The sequence below is a fragment of the Danio rerio genome, chromosome 1 (genome assembly GCF_052040795.2).
Source record: "Danio rerio strain M-AB ecotype USA chromosome 1, GRCz13ab, whole genome shotgun sequence".
NCBI lineage: Eukaryota > Metazoa > Chordata > Actinopteri > Cypriniformes > Danionidae > Danio > Danio rerio.
The window spans coordinates 52007519-52029798 of NC_141021.1; the positions used below are offsets into that span (position 1 = coordinate 52007519).

General features: G+C 37.1%; 2 protein-coding genes and 1 long non-coding RNA gene across 11 annotated transcripts; 1 reads left to right on the plus strand and 2 right to left on the minus strand.

Annotated features, from left to right (window-relative positions):
* Positions 1–1628: 1628 nt before the first annotated feature.
* Positions 1629–7945, minus strand: herc56.4 (HECT and RLD domain containing E3 ubiquitin protein ligase 56.4). Of its 9 annotated transcripts, none has more exons than XM_087234935.1 (25): positions 7781–7945; positions 7519–7699; positions 7278–7381; positions 7126–7202; positions 6832–7053; positions 6632–6723; positions 6429–6559; positions 6175–6302; positions 6021–6088; positions 5823–5941; positions 5439–5498; positions 5255–5360; positions 4991–5177; positions 4751–4911; positions 4600–4668; positions 4418–4513; positions 4264–4332; positions 4035–4184; positions 3818–3958; positions 3571–3737; positions 3421–3487; positions 3265–3323; positions 2867–3050; positions 2680–2779; positions 1629–2604 (listed from the first exon to the last, which is right to left on the minus strand). In XM_087234935.1, the coding sequence occupies exons 3-25, from the start codon at positions 7298–7300 to the stop codon at positions 2390–2392; spliced, it is 2691 nt and encodes an 896-aa protein (XP_087091061.1). In that variant the 5' UTR covers positions 7301–7381; positions 7519–7699; positions 7781–7945; the 3' UTR covers positions 1629–2389.
* Positions 7946–9862: 1917 nt separating this feature from the next.
* Positions 9863–21776, minus strand: herc56.3 (HECT and RLD domain containing E3 ubiquitin protein ligase 56.3). Its single transcript, NM_001098763.2, has 25 exons — positions 21597–21776; positions 20434–20548; positions 18304–18418; positions 15620–15696; positions 15331–15552; positions 15137–15228; positions 14934–15064; positions 14677–14804; positions 14523–14590; positions 14325–14443; positions 13942–14001; positions 13754–13859; positions 13451–13637; positions 13215–13378; positions 13070–13138; positions 12876–12971; positions 12721–12789; positions 12479–12628; positions 12262–12402; positions 12015–12181; positions 11865–11931; positions 10727–10785; positions 10449–10632; positions 10262–10361; positions 9863–10185 (listed from the first exon to the last, which is right to left on the minus strand). Exons 1-25 carry the CDS (start codon positions 21702–21704, stop codon positions 9971–9973), a joined length of 3009 nt encoding a protein of 1002 aa, NP_001092233.2. The 5' UTR covers positions 21705–21776; the 3' UTR covers positions 9863–9970.
* LOC147837512 (uncharacterized) lies at positions 17936–21836 on the plus strand. Its single transcript, XR_015476995.1, has 3 exons — positions 17936–20308; positions 20349–20524; positions 21582–21836. It is a non-coding gene; the product is annotated as an uncharacterized LOC147837512 (long non-coding RNA).
* The last annotated feature ends 444 nt before the right edge of the window (positions 21837–22280 follow it).

Genomic DNA, 22280 nt, shown 5'->3' on the forward strand with positions numbered 1-22280 from the left:
AAGTAGCTAATCACTGTCATGTTTTTGACATTGTCAGAAATTAACCCCATACTGGACATTAAAATATATTTAGATGCCATTTTTGAAGTAGATATTGCTTTCACTTGTCTTTATATTTAGCTAATATAACTTTAGATGGATGGATTAATAAAGACAAGAAACTGTTATTTATTCTTCTGGCAGCTAGTAAAAAAGTAATTACAAAAAAAAGGCTGAAATTTGAGTCACCTGCAGTTGAAGAATGGATTGATGCAGTGCTCACTATGGGAAAATTATCTTTTTCATTAAGAACACAGACTGAATACTTTTTTTCCCTAATTTGGAGTAAATAGATTCAGTATATTTTAGCTATATGCCTGGATTTTTCTTGAATTTTATTTTTCATTTAATATTATGTGTCTAAATGTATATCTTTTCTTCTTAAAAGGAAATCTAAAGGATTTGTAGCTCCCCGTGTTTTACTGTTTATAGTTGTTTTTGTTAAAGGGAAAAAAATACAAAGCGTATGCAAGATCTGTAAGTCTTTCTGTATGGGAGACTATGTAAGTTATATAAAGTTGAAGTCAGAATTATTACCCCTCCTGTTTATTTACCCCCCAATTTCTGTTTAACAGATAAGATTTTCAACACATTTCTAACCATAATAGTTTTTAATAACTCATTTTTATTAACTGATTTATTTTATCTTTGCCATGATGACAGTAAATAATATTTAATTAGATATTTTTCAAGCCACCTTTATACAGCTTAAAGTGACATTTAAAGGTTTAACTGGGTTAATTAGGTTAACTAGGCAGGTTAGTGTAATTAGGCAAGTTATTGTATAGTAATGGTTTGTTCTGTAGACTATCGTGGAAAAAAATATAGCTTAAAGGGGCTTATCATTTTGACCTTAAAATTATGTTTAAAAAATTAAAAACATGCTTTTATTTTAGCCGAAATAAAACAAGACTTTCCCCAGAAGAAGAAAAAAATATTATCAGACATACTGTGAAAAGTTCCTGAATCTGTTCATCATAATTTAGAAAATATTTAAAAAAGAAAACAAATATCAAAGGGGTGCTAATAATTCTGACTTCAACTTTATGTATTTTCATTTGGCAACTCAAAATTAAAAATAAATAAAATAGATGTATAAAATCATGACCATGCTATTTTACGTTTGACGGTTCAGTTTTTAGTATTTAAAAACTGTTAGACTTGCTATAAAACCATAAAGCACTGTTTACTTACCTTTTATTTTTGCTCTGTCGTATTTATATGCTTGTTATTTATTATATCCACACTGTATAGTGGAAAGACTTGATCACCCGTCAATATAAAGTAATGAATCTTTCAAAATAGAGCTATTTAAATCATCTAGTGAAATTATATTTATATCGCTATATATATCGCAGCAAAACAAAATATTGCAACATCAGATTTTTCCAATATCGTGCAGCCCTTGTTAATATTGGTTTGGTTTGAATCTAGGAACATAGAAACTACCCCTGTGTATTCATCATATTCCCTCATGAATAAACGGACTACGCCAAAGGAAAATGAATGATTGAATTGTCTATGTTGACTCTAATTATGATAAAAACAATTTAAAAAAATACATTATTTGAAAAGAATTTACAAAAAAACATGTCTTTTTAGTTTATTTAAATAATCAAACATGCTTGAAAGAACATCAGATAACAGGTTTGGATTCCATAATAGAAGTGCATTAGTATGATTAATTCAATAAAGTGTTTTGTTCTCTATATAAATAGTGTGACTTTTATATTTACAATAGTAGTCAACATAAAGATTGTTGGATATGGATGTATATGGTATACATGTTTTACATTTCATGTGTAGAGCGGGTAGCCCTTAGAGAAACCTCTCGAAAAATGAGTCTTCACTGACTTGTTGAACACAAGGTCAACGTATAAATCGACATACTCTTTTGCTCTCTATATAAATAAATGTAACTTTATATATACAATAGTAGTCAATAGTATATTAATGTATATTGTATACATTTTGCAACTTACAGTGATCTGTACATCTATACATCAAATTTGGGACTGAACGATTTTCAGGTGACATACAATCACAAAGATGATGTAATATTCAAAGAGGCCTTATTATTTTTGAAAATTACCATCTATGCTGTGACACAGCTCTAAGCGAATGTACACATCCAGCAAAGGGTTCAATCTGAAAGTGCACCATGTTTAAAACTATTGATTCTCTTAAATAAATGAGTCGACTCAAGAGTCGAGAATCAGCCTGTTGTTGCAGACCCCCAAAACCAAAATATGAACTTTAATAATAGAGGCTCTTTAAAATGATGCAAAGTTTAGCAACAAACTTGACTTCATGTATTTGGGGATTAAGAAGTCTGGAATCCCAGGGAAGTTCACCCTCGTCCAAAAACAGCACAAGAGTTGATTGCATGTATTAACTTATCGTGAAGTGTGTTGATATCACTGTATTTTGGAAGAACTAATCTTTCAAAACAGGTCTGGGCTTCTGGCAAATGGTCATCTGGATCAGGACAGTCTGTCTGAGAAATCTTCAGAGCACGTTTTGACAAACCTCCAGCAGGTACACGCTCCGTTCCATACAAGAACACTGAAGAGAAAGAGTATCAGTGAAGCTGAGAGCCAATAATAACACTTGTTAATTATGCAAATTACTTAAGCTTACTCAGAAATTTCTTCTTGTTCTCTTCAGAGAGCTCAAAGAAAACAGTCCAGAAGTTCTTGATGAGCTCATCAGAGGCAGAGCAGCCTTCATAGGAAGCCGACTGAAGCAGAACAAGTCAGGTGTGCTATGAAATGAATGTGAAAAGCTTGTTGCAAATGTCTCTAAAAAGTCTCTATTATCCATTTACCTGTTGTAGCTCCTTCCAGTTATATTGAGGAGAGCCATGGAGAAGCTCCTGCAGCTCTTCAGGGTGAAACATGGTCCACGCATCGAGCGGGCAGCCCTTAGAGAAACCTCTTGTAAACTGCTCAAACTGAGTCTTCACAGACTTGTTGAACTCAAGATCAACATACAAATCCACATACTTCTGTCTGCATGAAAAAAACAGTGTTCTTATTTTGAAATAAAAAAAGCTGGAAGTGCAAAATGTTGCCAAATATGTCTGGTATAGTCTAATATCCCTTTTTTCAGTTGTCTTTTATGTAATGTGTTCAGCAGTAATGTATTATAGAAAGTCGAGAGAAGTTTGACTGAAACTTTAAAATGTATCTATAGATAGATAGATAGATAGATAGATTTTCCTACCTGTTAACTTTGTTTACTTGAATTTGACTTCCATTTGGGACGAGTTCTTGCCCTTTGCACTGGCAAAGATGAATAACAGCACAAATGACAACAGTTAATCATCTAAGCTATTGTAGACTTACTGTAAACACAAGTCAACCATTCAAACTATATTACCGTGAAATCCAAATGTTGCAAATTCACTACTTCCTCCTCGTCCTCCTCAAGAAGGTTTTTCAGACTTCTAATGTGAAATTTTAAAAGTACAATTAAAATATGATCTGCTCTGAAACCATTTGAGAAATGGTAAAAACGTCAGGTGTTTACCTGGCCTCCACAGGTGAGAGCTCCTCCAGATCATCCAGACTGGGCTTCTGCTGGAGGAGTTTCTTGAATAAGGCCAGTGGAAAGTCAATGTTGATGTGATGTCTGTTGTAGAGCGCCATTCCACAGATCACTCCAAGATAGTAGAAGTTCTTATTGCCCCGTGTATGCTGAAAGACATCAGCATCATTCACATCAATACATGAGAAATGTCACACTGGGCAAAATGAATAAATGTTGTCAAACATACATGAGGATTGAACCAAACCAGTGAACTCTCATGAACTTCCAGAATCTTTTTATCCCATTCAATAAAAGACTTGGAGATAAGGGAGAAGAATTCTGCTGATAAACCCCTCATATCTATTCCATCCTCCCCGATGAACGCCACCTGCACAGGAGACAGTTTCATTAAGGTAAAAATCCATTTCAGACATTTAAACTCTGATTTCATTTCTCTGTTTTACCTGCAATGGATGCATAAACGAGTGAGTGTTTTGTCTAAGATACTGAAGGGTGTCCGTCAGCACTGATTCCCTGTTTATGTGCAACAAGTTGCTAAAACTATTTCCCATTGCCAGGTTTGGTACGTTCCGAAAACATTCCTCCTGCAAGAGCTACAAAGTGTACAGTTGTGTCACAGGACAGTTGACCATATAATATATGAAACGTATAATACATTCATCTCTGACTTACATTAAACATTCTCTGTTTAGTTATAAAGTCAGACGCAAAAGGGAACTTGACCAATATTTTAACTGTTCTCTGAAAAAAAGATGCGAGGGCGCATTATAAGATCTCTTAAACAATGATCATCATGTGTATCATGGATGAGATCTTCAATACTCACAAAGTAGTACTCTTCCAGTTTCACCATATCATGGAAGTCTTCGTTGATTTGCATGTATAATTCCATTCTGAGCAGGTCTGCCGTGATGGTTTGCAGCTATTGGTATAGAAAAAGAGAATTCTTTGATAAGTTGGTTTTCCTCCAAAAATTACAACAGAATTAAAAAATGATTCAGTTCTCACTAGGTCTAGGAGATCGTTGATCTTATGAATGATGAAATCATGATGCGTAATGTCGGTACTGCAACTGATCTTCACAATAGAGACATAAACAACTGTTAAGCAATGATCAGGTTGCATTTAAACTTGTGATTTAGTGTCTAAAAAGGTGCACCTGATAGGCCATCTGAAGGATCTCCAAAATGTTCTTCAGGTGTCTGGTTGACTGATGGTCAGTTTCATCACAAATCTGGTCAATCAGATCAGTGGATTCTTTGTGAAATAACTTTATTAAGCGTTCAAACCAATCATCAGGGAGTCTGGACCAATACATCTCTGAAAATATAACATAAAATACATTGACAAATCCAACATGGCCACAGACCTGAGTGTTGTAAATGTCTTCCAGCTTTACCTAGCACCTTGCGAGCTGCAGAATTCAGCTCAAGGATTTTGGAGGCCAGAGCTTCAATGAGTTTGGTTCTTTGTTTCTTGAGACCATTGATGAGCTCAGGGAGGAGAAGATAAAGTCTCAGAGCTTCCACACCAGTTGGGTTTGGATTCAGAGATGGCAGCAGCGTCTGCTGAACCACCTTCACCACCTGAGGTACAAAATAAACATTCACTGCAGCTATTTGGTTCAGATGCAAGGAACATGTCAATGTTAGATCATCATTACCTCTGAAATCAGACTTTTACTTGCGAATAACTTTGCAAAGGATGTTTTAACCAGATCAAAATCCAGGCCACAATGCTCCACAGACGTCTGATAATGTTCATCGCGACTACAGAGACACATTTTTATAAATATGAGACTGATTTAAAAAAGGTCTAGATTACTAGACAAGACTACCTAATTTTACCTTGTTTTGAGAAAACTTCCATTCAGTGAGGCAGCGGAGGAGAACACTGTGTTTATTTCACTGTAAATTATAGAATAACACATTTTTAATATTCATATGCATTACTTCAGCATAATACATAGCTCAATTTCATTACTACATTACTATACTTCTAAAAAAAATGGAAGCAAGATTCTTCTTATACTAAAGATTAAGATTAATACTTGATGGAGAAAATAGTAATTGCATAATTCAATTATAATAATTAGTAAGATTAAAAGAAAGGCAAATGTATTAAGGTCCCACCACACTTTTAGATGCATTTACAAAATAATTTAGGACATGCACATAGTATCATATACTATAAATCATGTCAACATTGTCGTTCTACAGTTTACAACTCACTTCTTTACTGTTGGCCATGGGTCACTTTCAGACACCCAGCGGTCAATCATTCTGTCATTTAGTGTCAAAATTCCTCCATTTGAACCAGATTTAGGCTTTTCAGACTCATTTCCAGGATTCTACAAAAGAAAATGTAAAAGTTAACGCAGAGCATCAATCAATCTCAAACTATTTATAAATGAGGACTGTTCATCTTACCTTGAAAAACAAGGCAAAGGAGTGGTGTTCTCCAGTGATGAGTTTTTCCATCGTAAATTCAGTACATTCTGCGAGCATCAAATATTTAGCTGGTTTAGAACAAACACAACATTCAGGAAAATAAAAGCTACTGCTAAAATATGACTTCTATTACCAGTTGGCAGAAGCACTGGTAACGGCACAGACTGCTTGACCTGTTCTCCATTTCCCAGCTGCCCTTGCATCCCACATCCAAATGAGTAGATCAGCTTTGACGATTCCTCAAATACAAGCGTGTGATGTCTTCATGTTAGAAATAAAAATATTTAACCGGACACACTTGCATTTGGGATTATGTAATTATACCATTCAGAGAATCACCATGTGTTGGTTGAGAGTGTTTTAAGTGTTGAAAACACTCTAGTTTACCTCCCACATGTGACCTGCGACACTTTAGATCCCCACAGTTCAGCAATCAGTCGTGGATGATGTTCATCTTTAAGTGAGTTGTGCCCAAGCTGACCAAAACCTCCTGATCCAAATGTGAACACTGTTCCTCCCTGACAAATATCAACCATTTACTACTTTATTCTGTGCTCATTGTGTTGTATTACATAAATCAACCACAATACCTTTGACAGAGTGGCAGTGTGTTCTCCTCCACATGAGATGGACACTGTTTTCTTTCCACACAAGCTTTTAACAATTGTAGGGACGAATCTGTCTGTGGTGACAAGACACTATTATAGCTTCCATTTCTATGATATTCATACTATGATACAGCACTGGCTGACATCATATATAATGTTTTTTCAAGATGAAATAAGAAGACCTTTAGTGTCTCCGAGACCCAGCTGTCCAGCAGAGTTGCTCCCCCACCCAAACACGACTCCTGACAGAGACAACACAAAGCTGTGGTTTCCTCCAGCGCTGATCTGAGCCACTGGGATCTCACACAGACTCTGGAGGTGTTGAGGAGACTGAGTGCCGGCCTGCTCTTTCCTCAAACCCAGCTGACCATGAGTGTTCTCGCCCCAAACGAACAACTGACCATCTGAAAGACCAACAGCTCAATAAATCATCAAATCAGTTCATCTCAGTCAGAAGACAGAATGTTTGTGAATACCATTGCTCAGCGCCATTGAATGCTGGTCTCCACATGCGATCTGAATCACCTGCCTGTTCTCCAGACTTTTAAGAGGTCTGAAAGCACAAGATAACAAGTTAGATATAAATGTCATTATCATTAAAATAATTTATGCTGCTTTTTAATCAAACCTGCACACTGTAGATTGGTCCATAATGAGAACTTTTCCATCATCAGCAAGAAGAACTGCACCAGCTTCCCCACAGACAATAGATCTGATTCTCTCATTCTGTAGCTGTAATGGTTCTGGAGTAAATAATAGCATATCGAGGTTGTTCTTTAAATTATATTACAATATTACTAATTAATAAAACTAGCATATTGTTTATATTATTATATAAAGTTCTGACAAATTATCATTTAAAGTCATACCTAGTTTTTCATCAGCATCTTCATTGTGCAGTCTCAGGACCGACACCTTCCCCTCTCTGATGAATCCAATACAACTCTTTCCAGCTGAGATGTCCTGAACTGCTGAACTCGGACAGAATTTTATTCCCCAGTTTCCATGTCTGACCTGCTCAGGTTTAACCAGACCGAATCCTTCTCTGACCTGCGCTCCCCAATAACACAACATGTTCACCGCGAGGATGAAAACTTCAGACTCTCTGAATCTATGGACCGGAAAACTCACCAATATCAAACTGACAACAAAAAACAGTAGCAATCTGCTGGTTTCATCCCAAATGAAACCTGCTTGTATTGTCAGAAAACGGAGTGTTCCAGAATCCAGCAGTCCAGTTTATTTAACGGCGAGTGAATGGCTGATCTGAGGACTATCCGCCGCATTTCCCCCTTTGGATGGTTGCGTTTAACTGGGAAACGAAACCAAAACTTAAAGCGATAGTTCATCCAAAATTAAGACTGTTATTCAGGACTATTTATTATTAAAGCCTATTTTCACCGTAGTCTTTAGTAAATTGTAAACGCGTATTAAAATAATGTCTCTGTGTATATTGACTGAAAAACAAAACCGATCCTTAAAGGGATAGTTCACTCACATTGAAGACCGTATCTCGTTTTAATTGTTTACAATAACACCTAATAAGATCAAAACATGACATAGATGACAATGAAAGTGCCATTTTAAAATATTAGGAAACAACATTTTTATAACCTGCACATTTCAATATAACTATACAACTTGCTTACCTTCATAATACAGTAATGTGCAATGTAGTTTAAGAAAATTAATGGTTCTCACATGGTTCGAGTACTATTTTACATATAGACACTGTAAACCAAAATGTTCAGCAACATGCACTTGATGGCATATATTTTTGTATTGACAATGATGACATCAGGGGTCTGTTTTTCGTACCTTGCTCAAATGATCTATGATGATTTTTGATCTCTTAATCTTGATAACTGATCTCTGGCTAATTTAGTTCCTCAAACAAGTCAGTGAATCAGATTTAAAATGTCTGGATGAACTGATCTGAGATCGCTGCGTGTGTTAAGGACAAATTGATCTATTGATCCTGAAAATCATGATCAGCAGTGCAACGATTGGCTGACGGCACAGCAGCGTAACGACATCATCTGATTAATATTTAATAATCCATGTGAGCAAAATTACATCAAATTAGCAGTAAACGGTTTGTTAAATATTATACGCAATAAATTTCCATATTTGTTGAGAGCTGCAGGCTTTACACAAGTATTCATTATGTATTACAGTGGATTTAGTTCTACATTTAGAGAATTTTTTCTTAATTATAGTAGCCTTGACTTCGTTTTTTAAATCGGTGTAAGAAATAACTGTGTAAATTAACTTTGCATCCAAATAGCTTTTTGATATCGGTAAAGGTATCAATCACCAGCATATTAGTTATCAAAACGTGCATGACTGCATAAATTATTACCTTTTTTTTAAAAAAGTTGAATATTGTGCATGTAAGCGTTTGCATCTAAAAAATGTATAGCAATAGTCTTTGTACTTTTTATTAACTTGCTATTTTCCCATGTGTATATAACTACTGTAAGAAACTATCAGCATTTTGTACATACTTTCAATATTATCTTTGCTTGAACTCACCGGATCTAATCCTGTTTTTATAAAATGAACCTGCTCCTACCCAGGCTTGAGCTACCAGAACTGTTACTATGACAACACTTGAGCTACCAGAACTGTTACTATGACAAGTCTCAGATGAGTTTTGAATAATGTAACAATCCTAAAACATGTCAAATCGTCAACATCCAAATCCAGCTAATTAAGTATTCCACGTACAAAGATGAAAATTCCTAGTCAACTTTAGACATTTGTTTTCTGCAAAAATGGTAGTGTGCTTGATACTTATTTTACCTGCGATAGATAGATAGACAGACGCATAGATACATAGATGACATGCATATTGATTACATTCTATAAAAGGTGCATTAGTTAGATTAAGTAAATAAATGTTTTGCTCTCTATATAAATAATAATACTTTTATATATACAATAGTAGTCAACATTTCGCAACACTGTTCTGTACAAATTTGAGACTAAAAAGATTCTTAGGTGACATTTTTAAACCACAAAGATGATGTAATATTTAAAGAGCCCTTAAAATGTTTGAAAATGTCCTTCTAAGCAGTGTGTGACAGCTCTAAGTGAATGAAAACATCCAGCAAAGGGTTAAATCTGAAAGCGCACCATGTTTAAAACTATTGATTCTCTAAAATAAATGAATCGACTCAAGAATCAGCCTGTTGTTGGAGACCCCCAAAACCAAACTATGAACTTTTATTTGCAATATCGGGGCCCTTTAACATAACTATTTTACATTCTTGACTTAACATATTTTTGGAACTGAGAAGTCTGGAATCCCAGGCAAGTTCACCCTCGTCCAAAAACAGCACAAGAGTTGACTGCATGTATTAACTTATCGCGAAGTGTGTTGATATCACTGTATTTTGGAAGAACTAATCTTTCAAAACAGGTTTGGGCTTCTGGCAAATGGTCATCTGGATCAGGACAGTCTGTCTGAGAAATCTTCAGAGCACGTTTTGAGAAACCTCCAGCAGGTACACGCTCCGTTCCATACAAGAACACTGAAGAGAAAGGAGAATCAGTGAAGCTGAGAGCCAATAATAACACTTGTTAATTATGCAAATTACTCAAGCTTACTCAGAAATTTCTTCTTGTTCTCTTCAGAGAGCTCAAAGAAAACAGTCCAGAAGTTCTTGATGAGCTCATCAGAGGCAGAGCAGCCTTCATAGGAAGCCGACTGAAAGGGAACAAGTCAGGTGTGCTATGAAATGAATGTGAAAAGCTTGTTGCAAATGTCTCTAAAAAGTCTCTAGTATCCATTTACCTGTTGAAGCTCATTCCAGTTATATTGAGGAGAGCCGTGGAGAAGCTCCTGCAGCTCTTCAGGGTGAAACATGGTCCACGCATCGAGCGGGCAGCCCTCAGAGAACCCTTCCGTAAACTGCTCAAACTGTGTCTTCACGGACTTGTTGAACACAAAGTCGACGTACAAATCCACATACTTCTGTCTAGATGGATAGATAGATGGATGGATAGATGGATGTATAGATAGATAGATAGATAGATCGATAGATCGATAGATAGATAGATAGATATTCCTACCTGTTAACTTTGTTTACTTGAATTTGACTTCCATTTGGGACGAGTTCTTGCCCTTTGCACTGGCAAAGATAAATAACAGCACAAATGACAACAGTTAATCATCTAAGCTATTGTAGACTTACAGTAATGTATATACAAATCAATCATAGAAACAGGGCCGGAGTGGGACTACTTTTTAGCTCTGGAATTTCAAGACTTAGACCGGCCCACCTCAGTCGAGGACTGACTATATTAAAATAACGTCATTTCCAATTCAGTTTCAAATGACACTAACACGTCTTTTTCAAGGAAACAGCTGCTTTAGAACTTCAAATGTTTTTCATAAATATGAGAACATTAATTCTTTATAGATATCCAGTCCTTTGTAACAGTCATCACACAAAAAAAAAAAAAAAAAAATATATATATATATATATATATATATATATATATATATATATATATATATATATATATATATATATATATATATATATATACATATACATATATATACATATATATACATATATATACATATATATACACACACACATATATACCCCTACATAAGTAACCCAAACAGTATTATATGTCTTAACACTGAAAATGAAAAAAATACTCTGGTAAGGTTCGAACTCGGATTGGCGTCGTCGTAACGTAACGTGCTAACCACTAGACCACGATGGCTCAGGTAAGCACTGCACTGTTATCTGCTGCTATTGATGTCTACTCTTTTTCTCCCCTTTTTAGATTTCTGATCAAGTTATGTCAGATTTATTAATGTAGTGAATCATCTGATTTTCATTGAGCAGGTGTAATATTCATTAATATTAATTAATATTCACTAAGGTGAAGCTGTTAGTGGTGAAATGGGGTGCAGCCCGCAGGTTAATGATGATCATCATTAACCTGCGGGCTACATTTTGCTCACGGGGCTGCGAGAAAATAAATAAAAAGAGCGGAGCTGCAGCAAATTAATGAATAAAAAGAGTGAGGTTATGGTCAAATAAACAAATAAATGAAAAAAGTGCAACTGCTGAGAGTGCAAGCAGCTAGGGACACCGGCCCTCGCGGCCAAAAAAAACAGACCGGCCCTCCGGGAATTCTCCCGGTTCTCCTGATAATCCAATCCGGGCCTGCATAGAAACTATATTACCGTGAAATCCAAATGTTGCAAATCCACTACTTCCTCCTCGTCCTCCTCAAGAAGGTTTTTCAGACTTCTAATGAGAATTTATAAAAGTACAATTAAAATATGATCTACTCTGAAACCATTCGAGAAATGGTAAAAACGTCAGGTGTTTACCTGGCCTCCACAGGTGAGAGCTCCTCCAGATCATCCAGACTGGGCTTCTGCTGGAGGAGTTTCTTGAATAAGGCCAGTGGAAAGTCAATGTTGATGTGATGTCTGTTGTAGAGCGCCATTCCACAGATCACTCCAAGATAGTAGAAATCCCTATGGTCCTGTGTATGCTAAAAGACATCAGCATCATTCACATCAATACATGAGAAATGTCACACTGGGCAAAACGAATAAATGTTGTCAAACATACATGAGGATTGAACCAAACCAGTGAACTCTCATGAACTTCCAGAATCTTTTTATCCCATTCAATAAAAGACTTGGAGATAAGGGAGAAGAATTCGGCTGATATAACCTTTTCATCTATTTCATCCTCCCCGATGAACGCCACCTGCACAGGAGACAATTTCATTAAGGTAAAAATCCATTTCAGACATTTCAACTCTGATTTCATTTCTCTGTTTTACCTGCAATGGATGCATAAACGAGTAGGTAAATGGTCTAAGATACTGAAGGGTGTCCGTCAGCACTGATTCCCTGTTTATGTGCAACAAGTTGCCATTCAAATGTACCACCAGTAGGTCTAGTAAGCTCCGTATGCATTGCTCCTGCAAGAGCTAAAAAGAGTACAATTATGTTATCTTTTAAAGGATAGTTGTCCAGAGGAATGAAATATGTATTTCTGTCCAAATACAGTAAGTTGACTTACAATAAACATGCTCTTTTTAGTTAAAAAGTCAGACACAAAAGGGAACTTGACCAATATTTCAGCTGTTTTCTGAAAGTAAAGATGCATGAAAGCATTTTTAGATTTCTTAAACAAAGCTCATTATGCATATCATGCAAGATACCTTTAATACTCACAAAGTAGTAATCTTCCAGTTTCATCCTATTGTGCAATTCTTCATTGATTGGAAGCCGCGATGCCATCCAAAGCACTTCTGCAGAAGTGGCGTCCAGCTTTTGGCATAGAAAAAAAGATTTCAGTGATATTTTGGTTTTCCTTTAAAAATATTGTCCTGTTGTTCAACAGAATTCAAAATTGATTTGGTTCTTACTGTTTCGAGGAGATCATTGACCTCAGGAATGATGAAGTCGTGATTTGTGATGTTGGTACTGCAACAGATCTTCACAACAGAGACATAAACAACTATTACACAATGATCAGGTTGCATTTCACCTGATTCGCGATTCAGTTTTTACCTGATAGGCCATCTGAAGGATCTCCAAAAAGTTCTTCAAGTGTCTAGTTGATTGATCGTCAGTTTCACCCCTCGAAATCTGTTTTATCAGCTCTGCAGATTCTTTGTGAAATAACTTTATCAAGGCTTCAAACCAATCATCAGGGAGTCTGGACCAATACATCTCTGAAAATATAACATAAAATACATTGACAAATCCAACATGGCCACAGTGTTGTAAATGTCTTCCAGCTTTACCTAGCACTTTGCGAGCTGCAGGACACAGCTCAAGGATTTTGAAGGCCAGAGCTTCAATGAGTTTAGTTCTTTGCTTCTTGAGACCATTGATGAGCTCAGGGAGGAGAAGATAAAGTCTCAGAGCTTCCTCACCAGTTGGGTTTGGATTCAGAGATGGCAGCAGCGTCTGCTGAACCACCTTCACCACCTGAGGTACAAAATAAACATTCACTGCAGCTATTTGGTTCAGTCGCAAGTAAGTAATGTGTATTTATATAGCGCATTTATCGTGTAAGGAACATGTCAATGTTAGATCATCATTACCTCTGAAATCAGACTTTTACTTGTGGATAACTTCGCAAAGGATGTTTTAACCAGATCAAAATCCAAGCCACAACGCTCCACAGACGTCTGATAATGTTCATCGCGACTACAGAGACACATTTTTATAAATATGAGACTGACTGATTTAAAAAAGGTCTAGATTACTAGACAAGACTACCTAATTTTACCTTGTTTTGAGAAAACTTCCATTCAGTGAGGCAGCAGAGGAGAACACTGTGTTTATTTCACTGTAAATTATAGAATAACACATTTTTAATATTCATATGCATTACTTCAGCATAATACATAGCTCAATTTCATTACTACATTACTATACTTCTAAAGAAATAAAAGCAAGATTCTTCTTATACTAAAGATTAAGATTAATACTTGATGGAGAAAATAGTAATTGCATAATTCAATTATAATAATTAGTAAGATTAAAAGAAAGGCAAATGTATTAAGGTCCCACCACACTTTTAGATGCATTTACAAAATAATTTAGGACATGCACATAGTATCATATACTATAAATCATGTCAACATTGTCATTCTACAGTTTACAACTCACTTCTTTATTGTTGGCCATGGGTCACTTTCAGACACCCAGCGGTCAATTATTCTGTCATTTAGTGTCAAAATTCCTCCATTTGAACCAGATTTAGGCTTTTCAGACTCATTTCCAGGACTCTACAAAAGAAAATGTAAAAGTTAACGCAGAGCATCAATCAATCTCAAACTATTTATAAATGAGGACTGTTCATCTTACCTTGAAAAACAAGGCAAAGGAGTGGTTTTCTCCAGCGATGAGTTTTTCCATCGTAAATTCAGTACATTCTGCGAGCATCAAATATTTAGCTGGTTTAGAACAAACACAACATTCAGGAAAATAATAGCTACTGCTAAAATATGATTTATATTACCAGTTGGCAGAAGCACTGGTAACGGCACAGACTGCTTGACCTGTTCTCCATTTCCCAACTGCCCTTGCATCCCACATCCAAACGAGTAGATCTGATTTGACGAATCCTCAAATACAAGCGTGTGATGTCTTCATGTAAGAAATAAAAATATTTTAACCAGACAAACACTTGCATTTGGGATTATGTAATTTAACCATTCATAGAGTCACCATGTGTTGGATGAGAGTGTTTTAAGTGTTGAAAACACTCTAGTTTACCTCCCACATGTGACCTGCGACACTTTAGATCCCCACAGTTCAGCAACCAGTCGTGGATGATGTTCATCTTTAAGTGAGTTGTGCCCAAGCTGACCAAAACCTCCTGATCCAAATGTGAACACTGTTCCTCCCTGACAAATATCAACCATTTACTACTTTATTCTCTGCTCAGTGTGTTGTATTACATAAATCAACCACAATACCTTTGACAGAGTGGCAGTGTGTTCTCCTCCACATGAGATGGACACTGTTTTCTTTCCACTCAGACTTTTAACAATTGTAGGGATGAATCGGTCTGTGGTGACAAGACAATATTTATGTGCGAATGGCATTCATACTATGATACAGCACTGGCTGACATCATATAAAATGTTTTTTCAAGATGAAATAAGAAGACCTGTAGTGTCTCCGAGACCCAGCTGTCCAGCAGAGTTGCTCCCCCACCCAAACACGACTCCTGACAGAGACAACACAAAGCTGTGGTTTCCTCCAGCGCTGATCTGAGCCACTGGGATCCCACACAGACTCTGGAGGTGTTGAGGAGACTGAGTGCCGGCCTGCTCTTTCCTCAAACCCAGCTGACCAAGAGCATTCTCGCCCCAAACGAACAACTGACCATCTGAAAGACCAACAGCTCAATAAATCATCAAATCAGTTCATCTCAGTCAGAAGACAGAATAGAATACCGTTGGTCAGCGCCATTGAATGCTGGTCTCCACATGCGATCTGAATCACCTGCCTGTTCTCCAGACCTTTAAGAGGCCTGAAAACACAAGATAATGGGTTAGGTTCAGAGCTTTACATTAACACCCGCCAACCCACCAAATGCAGGTAGATTTCAGCACTGGCGGGATAGACAGACACCTCCACTAGCCACTTTGGCTGGATGAAAATGATTTTTAAATTGTAGTTTTCTTAAAAGCAGGGTTTAACAATAAGCATGGCCCAATATTCGTGCAAATGTGATCTTAGAATTAAGAAGCAGTACAACTGACAAAAATAACAGTGTTCGCGCGAGCAAAACAGGAAAAAAAGAAGGTAAATATCAAAGGAGAGTTCGATTACTGGCAGGCACAGGTGATGTGATGCGCACGACTGTTAAAAAGAGCGTACGCGCTCCCATTGACTTGCGAGAAGCAACCGTGCCTAGAGGAAGCGCAAGTGGTGCTTTCCGTTCCTTTTGAAATAGACTAGACAAAGCGATGATCGTGCACTCACAGTCCTACTGCTTTCAAGAGCTCAAGATAAAAAAAAATACATATTCTTATGTAAGCAGCAGCGGTCACTGCCTTCATTTTAAATGTTCTTTGAACAGATTATTAACAGGCCTATATTAACCATGTTCACGTGATTATTCTTTCATTATCAAACACGGTATGTTTCACCTGCTTTCTTTTGCTAACAGTTATTTTTGTTAATATGGTTTAATTATATTTTTTTACAATAAGATTGCTTTAATGGGAGATTAGATTACTCCCCATTTGTGTGTAGTTCACTGGTGATCTGGAACTTATAGCCAGGACAGATTACTTTGCATATTTTGGATACATAATTATTCTTTTTTTTTAATGTAATGTTTTTTTTTAAGAAAAGTTTTGTTGAATTAAAAAATGCACCTATAAAGCTATATTTCCTTGTTTTGACACATAAAAAAAATTGTGGCTTAGAAATACTTATTTGGTGTGGTCAGAGATGAATTTGGTAAATCCTTAATTTTGAGCCCTGAAAAGTAGGGCTGGGCGATATGGCAAAAAAAATCTAGATTTTTTATAAAGTTTCATTGATTTACGATTTCGATTTTTTTTTTATTGTGTAACTAGTAAACTTAAAACATTACAACAACATGACTGAAGTAATGAAGTAATATTCTCTTTATGAGTAACTTAAAAAAAAAACATCTGGTTAAGGAACATTGTATTTTTAATGGCCATGCCATACATAAATTGGTCAACAAGGTGTAAAGAAATGTAAAACAAATTCACGAGTTAGATAGCATTGCAGAATATTTGAATAAAAAATTTTTTTGCAAGTTTTGCTGAGCCTAGGAAAGATTGGCTGTCAGCTCGGCTTTGACTTTGTCTTCTGATTGAATGACAGGTTGTAATGCTGCTGCCTTTTTCTTAAAAAGATACAGTGGAAAAAAAGGAAACTGTAAAGCCTAATTTAACCCAATGTGAGAAGTTGTGGACGTATAGCAGGAGCAAATACAAGCACCAGATGTGTGTCTAATATAAAATAATATATTTAATCTATTTTTCTTTTTCCCCCTTTTAAATATCAATCATTTCATGCGCTTTGCACCACTCGCTGTATCATGCCGCCTGATCTGTCTGGTTTTCAACTAGGTCCGCTAAATGATGTCATAAGGGCGGGTACTTTCATTTTCATTGCTACAGCTGCTGCTCACCTCTGCTCGTGTTCAAACCCAAATATCAGCACGGTTCAAACAAAGATCGGCGCTGTTTTTAACATGGCATGTTTTTACGTCCTTCAAACATGTTGAGAGATCGAGTTTATTGACTTGATGAGGGAATATGTCTTGACAATCCAGACGTGACTCAGACTAATGCAACAAGTAAAATCCTACATGACTTCACACTTTAACAGGCAGTCAAGCAGGTCGCACACCAGAAGCGCTGCGACACGGCACGCATATGACAGTTTAAAGTATCACACACCAGAAGCGCACATTCGCATGATATTTAACATGAAACTAATCAGATGGCGCTTTGTGGCACGGCCGAAATATGAACTGCCTCCTGAATCGTGGCTGGGCGGTGCTGGTATGTGTATAGAAACCTATTTAGAATTCTAAAATCCATGGCGCAGCATGGTGCTGCGCGGTGCGTTGCCGAGCGGCGCTTCTGGTGTGCAACCTGCTTCATACAGAAAGTGAACCAAAGCGCATTTGTGCCGTTATAATGTATCAAAAATATATTTTTTTAAAAATGGCTATTTCTCGATTTAATATAAAATTAAATCTTCGTCAAAACGTAAATTTGAATCGCCCAGCCCTACTGAAAAGTCATGAAATAAAAACTGATTGCATTGCGACAACCCATTTGCTCATGCACACTGAGCAAGCTAACACACAATTCATACAAAAAGTTAAATGAATGAGAATGCATGTGGACATAACACAACATCTAAGTCAAGTCAGTTTAGCATGTCAAAGTCAAATTTATGCATATAAAATATATTTCCTCAACAAGAAAAGTCTGGCTAGTGAAAATGGAGAGTGGCTAGTAATGTTGAAAAATCTACTAGCCACAGTGGGCGGTGATCAAAAAAGTTAATGTCAAGCCCTGACAAGATTTAAATGTCATTATCATTTATAATCATCCATGCTGCTTTTGCTAGATAATCAAACCTGCACACTGTAGATTGGTCCATAACGAGAACTTTTCCATCATCAGCAAGAAGAACTGCACCAGCTTCTCCACAGACAATAGATCTGATTCTCTCATTCTGTAGCTGTAATGGTTCTGGAGTAAATGATATTATTAATAGCACATCAAAAGATTGTTCTTTAAATTGTAAATAAATTACATTAAAGAATTATTACATTGTTTATATCAGTGGTTCTCAAACTGTGGTACCTGTACCACTAGTGCAGGGGCGGCCAACCCTCTTCCTGGAGAGCAACCTTCCTGCAGATTTCAGTTGCAACCCATATCAAACACACCTGAATCAATTAATTAGGACCTGAGCACCACGTGATAATTACAGGCAGGTGTGTTTGATATGGGTTGCAACTGAAATCTGCAGGAAGGTAGCTCTCCAGGAAGAAGGTTGGCCGCCCCTGCACTAGTGGTACGCGGAGGAATCAAATATGTAATATGTACATGTGACATATAAGCTGCGTCCCAAATCGCATACTTATGCACTATTCTACACCATTTTGTAGTATAAATAGTGCAAGTAATGTGTTCACACTGAAAACTCTAAAAATAATAAGTGCACTTTAATTACCCGGATGATGCACTCATTCAGCCGCTAAAATGAAGTGTGGAATGATGGACACTTCACGCACTCAACGACCGCAGGTTTGCTTACGTAGCGGAAGGGGTGGAGCTATCGGACGCACATGTTGGATAACTTTATTTATTTTGGATGGTGAAAGCAAAATTCTCCTACGAGAGTGATTATAGCGCCTCCCGATGGTGAATGCGGCAATACTCACGATAGGTATTATTTGATAATTCGGTCGTTTTTTTCACTGATTTGGCAACCGTCAAACGTCATCAGGGAAACGGTTTGAATTTCCGCTTGGTAAAAAAAACATTAGTGTGCCATTTGGGACAACACTACATACATGTACTATCCTGTAGAGTGTGTAAGTGCATAAGTACATAGTGCATAGTGTATAGTGTGCCATTTGGGACGCAGCTACAGCCTATATTTATGAGGTCCAAGCAACATCTCCAGGTTATGATAAATAGACTACTATTATATTAATAATTTGCATTTAAGTACAGGAATTTTTTAGTAACAGTCAGTAGCCCACCATGTTTAACTTTTAAAAGCACATTTCAATTTAAACGTAGACGTTTTATTAGATTTGTTTTTTGTTTGTTTTACATATAAGCACAGTGCAGTGTTAATGTTCAAACTATTTTTTTAAATGTTTAAAGTGTCTGATAATAATAGATGTTCTCAACAATAGGAATTAATCTGTAGCTTCTTTACTGGGCCTAATACACTACTGTCACGTTATTTCAATACTGATCATTATGGTGGTCCTTGGAAAGACCATTTTTTTCTGAGGTGGTACTTGGTGAAAATAGTTTGAGATCCACTGGTTATTAGATTAGATTAGATTAGATTCAACTTTATTGTCATTACACATGTACAAGTACAATGGAACGAAATGCAGTTTAGGTCTAACCAGCAGTGCAACAGCAGCAAGTGCAGGATACAGGAATAAGTTATAAAGTGCAGTTATAGAAAACTATGGTGATATTTACAGATGGATGTACTATGAACATTATATACAGGTTGGATAAGCTATGAACAGATTTACAATATATGTGCAGGTTGCTATTAATAATCAGTAGTGTGCAGATAAATAAACATGATTACAAGTGTATATGTTACAATATATGAATATATGTACAGGGATAGACGAACATGATTACAAGTGTATATGTTACAATATATGAATATATGTACAGGTTGCTATTAATAATCAGTAGTATGCAGATAAATAAGCATGATTACAAGTGTATATGTATGGTGGGTGTGTACATAATAACAAATGCCCATATGCAGTGGGTATGTACAGTTCAATAAGTAAACAGTTCAATGTGGTGCAGTGAATGTGCAAATTTTATATGTGCAAATGTTAAACAGTGCAGTTATTGTGAGGAGTTTAAGTTAGAGGAGAGTGGGGGGTGTATTGGGGGGGAGCAAAAGAGTCAGTGTGGGGCACTGACTCTTTTGTCTCTTTTTATAGTAGTATTATAAAGTTATAACATAAAAGTATCATTTAAAGTCATACCTAGTTTTTCATCAGCATCTTCATTGTGCAGTCTCAGGATCCACGCCGTTCCCTCTCTGATGAATCCAACATAACTCTTTCCAGTTGAGATGTCCTGAACAAGTGTGCCGCAAGCCTACGTTTGAGTGAAGGTTTCGGCCGTTAGATCGCCCCCTGGGGGCTGGCTGCAGTACAAGTCATAAAGCCCGCCTCCTCCGTGTTAATGAAGGAGACTTGAGCCCAAATAAAAAAAAATATTACACTTGCAATAAAATGTCCCGAAAGATAGTTCTGGTCGATTAAGGCACTGGTTATTGTGCTGAAATAGGTGCAGATCTTCATTTTTGTAAACAGTTTGTTTTTAGCAGTAATTTAATGCTGGGCGTGTCATCGTGATTGACAGCTGTGATTGACAGTTTCTCAAAGCAGCGCGTCTGAGCTTCGGCAAGAGACTGAAGTAGACTGAAATGTTATTATTCGATTTCTGTGTTATTTTACCATGACAAAATGAGTTCAGTAGTAAACTATAGTTTCTGACATACATGATCCTGGTGGAACACTGTTTATTCGCTAAGTTCAGGGCTTTTTTCGGGCTTTATTAGTTTGCTGATACACGCCTAGCCACCCAGATAGCAAAACACAGTTCCGGCTAGATTCTCGCCTGCCGGAGACTTATCTCTTAGAGCTCAGACTGACTAATGTTACCTCTGCTGGACCTACTCCGGATGCCTGGACTCACTACCCAATTCCAGCCCGAGTCAATCGAGCCAGATGCGGCGGCCGAGCGACACCGGCGCTGCCGCATGCGAGCCGGAATCAGCCCGCGACGCCGCGAGTAAGTTATGCGATGCGGCCTGGAGCTGGCGCGATTGAATATATAAAACCCTCATATTTGTTAACGTTATTACATCCATTTGTGTTGATATGACCGCAAACGCATGCTGAGAAGTTCGGGGGGCGTGGTTGATTTTACATAAAGCGTTTGGTTGGAAGCTCGACTCTGCTCATTTTCGCGGCTCCTCCTCTGGCTCCATCAGACAATCCTTCTGCGCATGTCTGGCTCCAATTTCAGCAGTCTTTTGCGACAGTTTGTGCCCGTCAAGCAGGCGTTTTGCCCTCAAGGCGTTCAATGGGGAAAAGGGCTGTCGCGTCGTCCATATTTTTTACAGTCATTGGTCCTGAACTGCTGAACTCGGACAGATGGATTTTATCCCCCAGTTTCCATGTATGACTTGCTCAGGTTTAACCAGACCGAATCCTTCTCGGACCTGCGCTCCCCAATAACACAACATGTTCACCGCGAGTATGAAAGCTTTAGACTCTCTGAATCCTTGGACCAAAAAACTCAGTCATATCACACGGTTAACAAACAACACTAACGTTAAGCAGCAATGTGCCTATGTCACAAAATGGCGATCGACACCGGAAGTAGGGAAAACTTTGTTCCGGTAGAATAAGAGTGCAACTAATTTTGCAGCGTACATTTTTGTACTAATTCGAAAAATTCGTTAATTTGTCGTTTCATATTTTTCCTAGCGATTAAACTATTAAGAGGCGTTGGATTTGGGCTATTCGGAGAGATGAGGGGTGGAATTTACTGTGAGTAAAGGCAGCACTTCTGAGTGCACTTTACGAAGGATGAAGTTCTCGTCCATCCGGGTGAGTGCAGCACGTTAATACAATCATTTTAAAAAGACCACTCAACAATGATATCACAGTAATTAATTGTTTGTTAAACAGAAATTATATTACATTATATTTTTGCTATATGAAATTATGAGCATAGTAATATTGTGGAGCATTAGTAATGTGTTGTATAAATGTTACTTATTTTAGTAACCTGCCGCTAAAATGCATACCATTAGTAT